The 11,440-nt window shown below is 43.1% G+C and overlaps 1 protein-coding gene across 1 annotated transcript; it reads right to left on the minus strand.

The window, feature by feature from the left end:
- Positions 1–354: 354 nt before the first annotated feature.
- On the minus strand, positions 355–4,262 carry PNRC1 (proline rich nuclear receptor coactivator 1). The gene is made up of 2 exons (XM_082633758.1): positions 3,560–4,262; positions 355–1,445 (listed from the first exon to the last, which is right to left on the minus strand). The coding sequence occupies exons 1-2, from the start codon at positions 4,103–4,105 to the stop codon at positions 1,002–1,004; spliced, it is 990 nt and encodes a 329-aa protein (XP_082489884.1). The 5' UTR covers positions 4,106–4,262; the 3' UTR covers positions 355–1,001.
- Positions 4,263–11,440: the final 7,178 nt, after the last annotated feature.

Raw genomic sequence — 11,440 nt, forward strand, 5'->3', positions numbered from 1 at the left:
ATTCAAGTATCCCATTCAGTATCAATATAAATTTTGCAAATCAAACAAGTGCCGTTTTCTTTCATTGTAAATATGTGGTAAGTCAATTGGTATTTTATGAAACAGCTCAAAAAATAAATGCATATTCTAAGCTATAAGCTAATCAGCTTTACTTTTGCCCACCACCATTTCCATTCATGAGATGGGGAATTCCTCCCCTTAGAGGTAGTAGTGTTAAATTACTGGACCGTCCAGCTTTCAGAGGGAGGATGTACAATTAGTATAGACATTTAGCCAGTAAAATGGAAAGTTAAAATCCATCTCCTAGTTACACATTCAAACATGAAAAAACAATCACACACAAAGAGTCAAGACTAGTTGAAAAGGGGGGGGGCCAAATTATTATTATTTTAAAATTTGATTACAACCGATTTTGTTGGCATTAAAATTTTAAATTTGAATGGATATAAACCAAAACGCAGAAATTAAGTTTGGTAAAAATGGGAATAGCAGTTTTCCGGTAATTACAGATTAGAAGGCAGAAATCAATTTAGAGAAACACAGACGAACCCCATGTTTACAATGATTGTGCCACAGATTTTAACTGCAGTAGTGCATTGGTAAAGTGTTCACACTGAGGTCTTCACCTTGAGATTCGACAGCTGTTTCTTGAAAAAAATCTCAGTACCTTGTGCAAATAAGTCGGTCTTTCAGGTGCCTTAGCACACTTAAAATTTCTCCATTGTATATATACAAAACACCTACCATTTGGGTAGGGCAAAATACATACTTTCATAACAAAACTATAATGTACCTCTCAAGTATGAACAATATACACATAATACATGGTATACAGTATTTACAAAATATAAAATACAATACAAGCTGTTTGTCATTTTTTAAACTCATCTTTTGCCCTTGTATATTGCAACAAGGTAATTTTCCATTTCTGTACCACTGCTTTTCAAGAGTCCAGGGATTTTGGAAAAGCTATGTTTTACATACATAGTGAAATCTGAGATCTAAGTTTGAACTTTTAGGAGAGTTTTTAAGTGTACTGCCATCAACTCCCTATTTTGGTTGGAATTTTCAATGGTGCTTCCCATCCAGTGACTAGGAGGCTTTGGAAGAACACTAGGAGAAGGTGGGTCACTAAACTTTGCCCCAGCATAATTCTCCTTTTGGCTCACTTCAGTTAAAAATGATGATTTCTTCAAATGCTTATTTTTAATATTCTCAGTATTTTTAAAAGGCTTTTTTTCCTGCTTCTGAATTATATCAGATGAAACAGAATTCTGCCAAAAGTTATTTTCATTTCTTTTTGCAGAGGTGATCTTGGTTAGTGGTAAGTTATATTTGCTTTTCTGTCTGTTTATCTTTGGTTGTTCACACAAGTGTATACCATGAACAAGCTGGCCGTGGGGAATGGCAATTTTCTCCGATTTTCCCATCTTTGATTTTAAAACCTACAAAGACAAGGAACATAAAAGTGAATACAGTCTCATGATAAAAATCAGTCATGAACCTCACCATATATCTAACATATTTTCTTTTAAAAAGTTCCCCTGGACTTTAGTTCACTGTCTTGATTAAATGCTTGCTGCACTTATCCCTGGAAGTCCAAATAGGCACACATCTAATTTTACCACTAAAAAGAGTTAGTAATCACTGTTACCAGTGCTGATTCTAAAATGTCAAAGAACCCAAGGTAACCAAGTCCACCTTTCTATAGAGTAATGAGCTATATTCCAAACATGTATGACAACCTCTTCCTAACTAACAAAGGTCAGCGTTTTTACAGTAGAATATTTCCAAGAGAAATTTTCAAATGCTTTGGTTGATTAGAAAAAAAACTATGTTGATAGATACACTACCTTTTAAGACAGGTACTTTAAAAATTATGTCAGAATAGAAATTTGATTAGCAGAAGATTGATTTTAAGTGAGGAAGTGTTTTGACAATGGTTACTAACTACACACATTAAAAATTATCCCCCCAGCTTGTGAAAACAAAATTTCAGAAATTTAAATACGAAAATACTTACCACTTTCTATCATCTCGTCCAGTTACACATGTAATACATAGTCGGAAGAAAATGCCTTCTGCCTGCCCCCTACTTTCTGTTTTAAAAACTGCTTCAAGAACTTTACTGCCTTAATTTCAGTCACTTTCCTAACTCAAGTGATCCTTATAAGAAGCCCTGAGATGGAAAGACAGGGTAATCTATTCGATCACTGCCCTTTCAACACTTGTAATACGGTAGGGAAGCCAGGACACAAATAGAAAGCCGCAGCACAAGGTAACATAATCCATGTCAAAAGGGTAACTGACAACAGAGCTCCCCGGTTTTTATACCGTTCTAGAAAATAAAGGAATCTTACTAGGAAACAAGTACAAAAACTCGCTTTTACAGTATCATTAATATTACAGAAAAGCCGTGGAACTGAAAGGAACGGATACAAAATTTAAGTAATCACGGTGGACAAATTTAAGTTTTTGCAAGGGCACAGCTAGATAAGCCGCAAATCTCTCAAACCAATATTCTTTCAACAAATGTCAGTAACTTATTTTCATTATCATTATGAAGGTTTTTGAAATTCAAGTAAAAATGCTTTATTTTGATACAAAGGTTACTTTAAGTAATATAGCCACTTAATACCGTTTAAGTTTTAATCAATTTTATCCTAGTCCAATAACAACTGGGCAGCATATCGTCAATTCAACTGGGAAATCTTCTTTCGGAAACTTCATCATTCTGGACACAAGCAATAAAACTACCTTCCGCTAAGAAAGCCTGGCCCAGTACACCGTGGGGATGCGCAGTAAATGCCGTTCATCTGATAGACTAGCCCAGAGAACTTATCGCCTCAAAGAGGCAACAGCTCTGCCGCCGCTCCTGCCAACTTTCGAAGTTGAAAAGCACAGCTAAGTAGGTCGGCCCCGCGAGGAGCAGCGCCCCAGGTGGCCCGGCGCCCCACACCGGGCACCTCACAACTCAGCAAAAAGCCAACCGGAAGCGGGCGGCTGCCACCCCATGGCAAACCCCACACCGGGTGGCGAGAGACCGTACGCGCGTCCCGACCAGTCTTGGCGCTGCCAGCGGTCGGGAAGCCGCCAGCGGGCCCGCGCGCTCACGCTCCCAACCCCCGCCCGGCTCGCCTCCTTCATGGGCGCCGAAGCGCTCCGCACGTAGCGCGCGCTGACGTCAGCCTCCCGCGGGTCGCTTCCTTCTGCCGCCCCCCCCCAACTCCACCCCGCGCCCAGAACGCCGAAACCCCCTGGAACGCCGCCAGCCTTCTAAATCCGGGCTGTTGCTGGGGCGCAGCCGCTCCTCTCATTGGCCGGCTCCCCGGAGCCAATCAGCAGCGCCAGCGCTGGCCTCCCCTCCCCCCCCACCACCAGCAAGAACAGAGCGGGCGTCACGGAAACTTCCCTCCCGAGTAAACAACCGTCCCTCAACCCTCAACCCGGCCCCTCCCTTCCCGATCCCAGAGCGCAGGGCCCCAAACCTCGCGTCCGGGCTGTGGCCGTCTAGGGGCCGGCACGCCAGCGGTCCCCCCGTCCCACTCGCGGCCCTTACCTCTCTATTGAACGAGGGTTGGCCGGGCGCCGCGGGCGGCAGCGAGCCAGGGAAAGGGCTCGCTTCCTCAGTTCGAGCTGCGGTTGCAGGAGCCGGGGCCCAGGCAGCGGCCTGGGCCTGGTCCGGGACTTGCTGCGCTCCGCCGTGGCCCGTCGCGGGGCTCCTCCCGCCCTCCAGGCTCGGCCGGTGCTGCTGGTACTGGTGGAAGCGGCTGGGAAGCTGCCCCGACGGGCTGGCCCGCACCTTCTTCTTTCGCCGCTTCTTTGGTGCTGCCCGAGGGGTGGCCCCCGCCGTGGCGAGGCTGCAGTTGGGCAGAGGTGCCGGGGCGCGAGGATGAGGGGTCAGACAGGGACCATCTCCCCCTAAGAAGTGAGGGAGGAAGAGAGTGGGGGGCAGCCCCCGTGGGTCCGGGATCCGGGGCAAAGGCGGCGGAGCGGTGGTAACCATCGGGAGGGCCCCGAAGTAACCGCGGGCGGAAAAACCCATGGGCGCAAGGCGGCCGCCCAGAACAAGCGGCTCCCGCTGTGGGACAGAAACGACGGTCATAGCACTACGAGGAAAAGTGGCTCAGCAAGAGTAGAAGGAGGAGATAAGGCCAGAAATCACAGGGCGGCGGCGGCGGCTGCTGCTAACAGAGCCCGAGAAAAGAACATACCATGAGTCGGGCGGTGGCGGCGCAGCAACAAATAGCTTGAGCCTCCGCTCCGAGTGTTGTTATCGGAAGCTCCGCCCTACCCCGCCCACCTCTCTGAGAAAGCCCAACCATAATGCGACAGGGAGGCCACGCTCCTCCGGCTCCGCCTCCACCGCCTTGAAGAGGCACACACAAACAACCCGCTTGCTGCAGCCCGGCACAAAGAGCGCGCACTGCGCAGGCGCTGCCATCGGGCTATTTCGGGAAGAGTCAGTCCCGCGAACAATGAAGTTCCGTTTCAGTTCCACCTGCCCCACCCCCCTACCCACTCTTCTTCCTCACCCCCGCACCTCACCCTGAAGGCGGTGGTCTGATGGCTAGATCTAGGCTGAATCTTGGGGATGGGGATGGGGATGGGGATGGGGGCGGGGAACCTGGGAGAAAGAATCCGGAAGCATCAAGGCCACTGACACCTACTCCCTCGGCCACTGACCTTGGGGAAGTACTTATTTCAAGCCCAACATAATAGCATTATTATTGTTGTTTTTTAATTTTAAAATTTCAGAGTGCACGGTAGGGGTTACATTCGTCGCAGTCGGAAAGAAAACCAGTCCACATTTAAATTACATTTGATGAAGTGTTGCTCACGTTTTTTTTCATTAACTCGGGTGAGGAACGCTGCTCATTAGCCATGGTAATCGGAGTAAAAATTAAGGGAGTGACTTACTGAAATTGGCCTCTTAACGTATAAAAAGTTGTCCATAAATCCGTAATTGCACATTGGAAATGTTACTGATTTCGTACTGTGGGACTCTGGGATCACGAAACAGTGCCTGATACCGAGAAGAAAGCAAAGGAGGAGGCTTGCGTCTCAAAGGGAGAAAGTGAAACAGCTCTGCAACATACAGTGTATTTTGCTAGGTCTGTGTTGATAGAAATTCCTCGTCTCCCCGCACTGCGCTCAGACAGAGAAAGAATTGTGGCTATTTTTCAAGCACATATGTGCCACGAACTGTTCTTTACATGAATTATCTCATTTGAACCTCGAAACAACTCTAAGGAATAGGTACTATATTTTATCCCCAGTTTACAGGAGAGAAAACGGGCTTAGGCAAAAAGTACTTGTCAAATGTCATACAGTAAGCCAGTAGCAGAATTTGAACTCCAGGTCTGGTAAGACTAAAATTTTAACACCATCCGTACTACCTGCCACACTAGATTATAGGTTTTTAGAACACCACACTAATCTTAAACTTCTTTGAATCCTACCAGCCTTTAACCAATATTCTTCAGCTTTGTGGTGCTTGATATGTGTTTTGTGATAAAGAGTTGGACAGAGGCAATATCCAGAATAATGCTTCCCAATAACTTTATATAAACTGTTAATACTACATTCCATCATTATTGATTGCTGGACTTTATCATTTTTGCTGGATTTTACTCATTTTTGTGTTTCCAACACTTAATACATAGTAAGTGCTCATGATCATTGGATGAATGGGAATCATATACTTCCAACCCTGTAAAAGCTCCTCAGGCTGTAATTGAAATTGTCAGGTCTGTAAGTTGGATTTAAGATCCATCTGAAGAGAACAGCCTGGCAAGAGTTGGTGGATGGACTTCCCTGGTGGCACCGTAGTTAAGAATCCGCCTGCCAATGCAGGGGACACAAGTTCAAGCCCTGGTCTGGGAAGATCCCACATGCCTTGGAGCAACTAAGCCCGTGTGCTACAACTACTGAGCCTGTGCTCTAGAGCCTGAGAGCCACAACTACTGAGCCCGCGTGCCACAACTGAAGCCTACATGCCTAGAGCCTGTGCTCCACAGCAAGCGAAGCCACCGCAGAGAGAAGCCTGCTCGCCACAACTAGAGAAAAGCCCGTGCGCATCAACGAAGACCCAATGCGGCCAAAAAAGAAAAAAATGTTGGTGGAGAAGAGCAGGCAAAGGTTATGGAACGTCTGGAATGAGGTAATTTGTTCTTTTGTTTTTGTAAGAGTTTCTGCTTTTTCAAAGGACTTTTTCATCTGTTATCTCATTTTATTCTTACTCCAATCCTTTAAAGTAAATAGCAACATGTAAATGATATAAATAAAGCCTCTAAAGGTAAAGTAACTTGCCTAAGGGCCACAGTCCCTTAGGTCCGAGTTAGGGACTAAATCACTTGAACTCCTAATGCAGTGCTCTTTTCACCAGATCCCAAGGCCTAAGATTTGACCTTACTAGGGGGTACTATCAAACTGTCCTGAAGAATAATTTACCCTTCAGGGGGCTGCTAATTTGTAGTCAGTTCAATGGGGCCCTTGATCAAGGACACCTGTTGTTGTCTATGTGTGTGTCTTGGGTGGGTGTTGGGATTCTTATGTGGTATGTAGTTTATCCTTTTGAGACCTGAAGTGTAGGCCTTGCGTAAAACCCTGGATTCTGTACTTTAAGAAAGGTAGCCTTGCAGCTGTGGCCACCTGGGTGGTAGGTGCTAAGATGGTGCCCACCACCAAGAGACTGGGAGCTGGAATGGACCACTGGAAGAGAGTAATTTGGGTTTTATAAACCATATTATTGGATTTCATTTTTACCCCTTGTGTATAGTTCCCATAGACTCCTAGTCTTTAGTAAAGTCTGATTTCAATATTCAAACCTGGTTTCATCTGTGCTATACGATATAAAGGAAAAGATCAGATATGCTTGTCTGGGCCAATATGGAGGTAGCAAGACATTCCAAGGGTAAAGTAAATCTTGAGAGGACTTTAGGGTGCTTGAAGATTTTTGTTCCATTGCATGTCTTGGTTTTATTTTTGTTAAGTCAACAGTTTCTTTACAGGAGGTGTTTTGTTTGTTTAAATAAACAATTGAAAAGTAAGTCAGGTATTAAGGCCCACTTGTGTTTCTTTTTCTCTTTTTTGGCTGCTCCCGAGGCATGCAGGATCTTAATTCCCTAACCGGGGATGGAACCTGTCCCACCTGCAGTGGAAGTGCAGAGTCGTAACCACTGGGCCACCAGGGAAGTCCCCCCATTTGTGAAATAAGCAGTTTCCCTGCATTGACGTTCCAGAGCCCTCTGAATTCCTCTCCCCTCTCTTCCGTCTACCTTTGTCTCTCTCATGTTTTACCTCTGCCCTCATCCTCTCCCTCTCTCCACCTTGGATATCACCTTTCTCTCCTGCTCTGAATGTCCTTTTTCCCCCTTCACTGTTACTTTGTTTCCATTTCCTCTGCCTATTGTTGCTTAGATCTGGAACATCTAAGCTCTAAAGGACACCTGTATGAAAAGAGGAACACTTACTCCAATTTATACTTTGCTTAATTCTCAAATTATTACTCTTTCAAATCTATGAAATAATATTCCTCTAAACATTGAACGTAACCATGAAATCACAATGTTTACACTTAATGAATAAAAATATCCCTGACATTTAAGCCTTGATCACAAAACTTATTTTATCAACATACCCTAAAAAGTTCATTTGAAATGTAAAGTTTACTTTTTAAAATATTTGTTTATTTATTTATTTGGCCGCGCCGGGTCTTCTTTGCTGCGTGCAGGCTCTTAGTTGCAGCATGTGGGATCTAGTTCCCTGACCAGGAACTAGAACCCGGGCCCCCTGCATTGGGAGCGAGAAGTCTTAACCACTGGACCACCAGGGAAGTCCCAAGGTTTACATTTAAAAGCAAACAAAATACGCACAAATTTTCACAATAATGACAAAATTTATACTGACCCTTAAATTGCTTGTGAAGTATTGTTACTGTAGGTGGAAATTATTGTCTTCATTATCCCTGTCCTCCTTCATTATACCTTTCCGGGGTTGCACGTGTTTATTTCTTAAACCTTCCTAAGAAGGACAGCAAGCCTTTGCAGGCTGTGCGTTGCACGAGGGTGCCTGGCTGAAGGGATCGGGGGGTGCTGAAATACAACTCTACGTCTGCCCTTGAAAGCTGTTGTCTCAGGGGCTGGGGCCACCTGGAGGAAGGGATCTCTTTTTCTTATTGCTACAAAGGTTTCAGAAGAACTAGTGGCAGCCCTGGGGTACAATAATATTATGGATATTGATACTATTTCATCCTAGATAGGAAACCAAAGGAAAAAGCATGTTATTTAGACCAGCTGAGGTTTCAACCAATTGAATCATAGTTGAGTCACAGGCCTGGTTGTGCCTTCTGGCTGGCTCTCCTTTTATACACTGATAAAACTTTAAAAATCCTTACCACTCATAGAATGCAACCTATTGCCTCTCCTGAAATGTTTTTTGTCTCACTTGGCCACCTTACAGAACCCAGTTTCTTAACATTATATAGTGATTGATCTAGACTGTTCATTTTTGGAAACTGATTTTGTCTCATTAATTAATTATGATAAATGTGACTATTAAAAGGTTTCATCTTTCATGAGACAGGGATGGAATCTACATTTTTTTTTAGTTTTATTTATTTATTTATGTTTTACATTTTTTTTTAAGACCATACTTCATTCAGATTTCTTTTGCTTTTTTTTTTTTAATTTTATTTATTTATTTATGGCTGTGTTGGGTCTTCGTTTCTGTGCGAGGGCTTTCTCTAGTTGCGGCAAGCGGGGGCCACTCCTCATCGTGGTGCGCGAGCCTCTCACTATCGCGGCCTCTCTCGTTGCGGAGCACAGGCTCCAGACGCACAGGCTCAGTAATTGTGGCTCACGGGGCCAGCCGCTCCGCGGCATGTGGGATCCTCCCAGACCAGGGCTCAAACCCATGTCCCCTGCATTGGCAGGCAGACTCCCAACCACCGCACCACCAGGGAAGCCCTTTTACATCTTTATTGGAGTATAATTGCTTTACAATGGTGTGTTAGTTTCTGCTTTATAACAAAGTGAATCAGTCATACATATACATATGTTCCCATATCTCTTCCCTCTTGTGTCTCCCGGAATCTACATTGTTAACTGGCTTCTGTTCTCCTCAGGACATCTGGCAAATTATCATCGTTTTGTTTTCTTTTGAAAACTTTGGAAGACATTTCTTTTTAAAGTCACAAGTCAGGAATTCCCTGGTGGTCCAGTGGTTAGGACTCCGCGTTTTCACTGCCGTGAAACACACCACTGAATTCTCCATTTGGTCATTTTGCAACCAAAATGTTGGATCTCCTTCTACCTGGTTGTTTTGTGTGGCAAATGATGTGAAGCAGTTCTTTCTGTTGTTGGTATAGTTAATAATTTTCTCCAGGGCTGCTTGGCTGATTCCCAATTCCTCCATTCATCCCTCTCTACTTTCACAATTAGAGAAAAGGCATGTTTATACTTTATAAGCTAATATATGGTTTCGATTTTTGTAAAACCCCACACATACAATTCTCTGTACTTAAAAAAATTAACATATCTATATTATCACATTCACTATCTTTTATGGCCAAACTACCTATTACTAAATTGCAAACTTTTTCCTTTGGAGAATCATCATGAACTTTCATACATTAATATAGTTTTGATGATCTATAATTATTTTCCCTTTTTTGCTCAAATCTTTAGAGCTTGGCCAGTAAAACGCCTTTTAGGATGGTTCTATTGTCTCTTCAGCACTTCTCCCAAACATTTTTGAAAACATTTTTGCTTTGTATACACAAGATGTTCCAGATTATCCTCATCTTTCTCTGACCCAAAATGTGGAATGAGCTATTTTATAAGGAATCTTAGTTCCTTTAAATGAAGAAAAATATTAGAGGCAAAATCTGGGCATCAGGAATGGATATCAGATTGTTCTGCATGAGTACAGATTGGGATTATGATAGTATAGACCTTTTTTTTTTTTTTTGACAACTTTGGAAGACATTTCTTTTCAAAGTCACAAGTTGGGAATTCCCTGGCTGCCCAGTGGTTAGGGCTCTGTGTTTTTTCACTGTCGTGGCCTGGGTTCAATCCTGATCAGGGAACTAAGATCCTGCAAGCCACGCGACTCTGCCAAAAAAAAAATTAAAGTCATGAGTCTATGTTTTTTTTAAAAATTCTAATTTAATTCAAACACTACAGAATCATTTAACACGTTTATTCCATTGTAAAAAAATTTAGTTTTCTACCTAACATAATCTTCAATTTTTAATCCCTCACCCAAACTGCAATTGTACCCTCATGTATAATCCTTAGGTGTCTCATCAGTCATCATTTCTGTAAGCACTTCATTAACTTTGATGTCTTAGTCTGTCTGCTTTGTCTCTTATGACTTACTCCCCTTTTAATCTTTCTGTTTTTTTCTACTGTTCTCATCATCATCCTTATTTCATCTCCTTTCCCTTAAATACTCAAAGCATGGAAATAAAGCACAATTCCTGCTCTACAATGTTTTTTGTTTGTTTGTTTGTTTGTTTTTTGCGGTACGCGGGCCTCTCACTGCTGTGGCCTCTCCCGTTGCAGAGCACAGGCTCAGCGGCCATGGCTCACCGGCCCAGCGGCTCTGCGGCATGTGGGATCTTCCCGGACCGGGGCACAAACCCGTGTCCCCTGCATGGGCAGGCGGACTCTCAACCACTGCGCCACCAGGGAAACTCTACAATGTTTTGTAACTCTGGAGAGTTATTGCTGTCTCATGATTTAAGCTACTTGTAAAACTTGGGACATCCAGGCCCCGCCCTACTTGCAGCTATTCCAGATCAAGTCATCAAAAATGTCATGCCATTTGTGTGTGTGTGACAGAATGCATTCTAGAATATTGGCACATTTTTATTGACTTATTGATATACTTCTACTTTATAACCACGAAGAAAATAGCATATCTCATTTCTACAAAATAGTGCAATGCCCTAATTTTTATGGTATTTGAATTTAGGGTGGTATGATAAAGTAGAATTTCAGACTCTAGGGCTCTTTCAACTATGTGATGGTAAAAGGTTCCAAAATGAATCTTTGTTTTAGAGAAATGCTTATGATTTTCAAGTCTAAGTGGAACTATGTAGAGTTTTTTTCTGTAGTTTGTAATCCCAGAACACAAAAAGAAAAATGAGGTTTGGCCAATGATTTTTCTGTTAATTTTTCCTAAGAAAGAAGATTTTTCATGTCCTTATAATAGCCATAAAGATTTAGGATTTGTCCAAAACAACCAAATCAACATTGTCTGAGTTATATTTACTGTGTCCTATTTTATCCTTGGAAATTTAAGATTAGTATAAGAAGATGAAATTGACATTCCCTGAGTTATATCATTTTTTTAAACATTCCTGAACACACAGAGAAAGACCAAAAGAATGTTTGGATTGCAGAGCCAAAGAAAAGCACAAAGAAGCTCAGAA

Source organism: Mesoplodon mirus (genome assembly GCF_964341445.2).
Source record: "Mesoplodon mirus genome assembly, chromosome: 10".
Classification (NCBI taxonomy): Eukaryota; Metazoa; Chordata; class Mammalia; order Artiodactyla; family Ziphiidae; genus Mesoplodon; species Mesoplodon mirus.

Bases quoted from the DNA above. Each gene is read 5' to 3' on its own strand.
- PNRC1 (XM_082633758.1), bottom strand. From the start codon at position 4,105: ATGACCGTCGTTTCTGTCCCACAGCGGGAGCCGCTTGTTCTGGGCGGC. The intron at 1,446-3,559 runs GTAAGGGCCGCG...TTGTCTTTGTAG, and splicing joins AACCCTCGTTCAATAGAGAG to GTTTTAAAATCAAAGATGGG.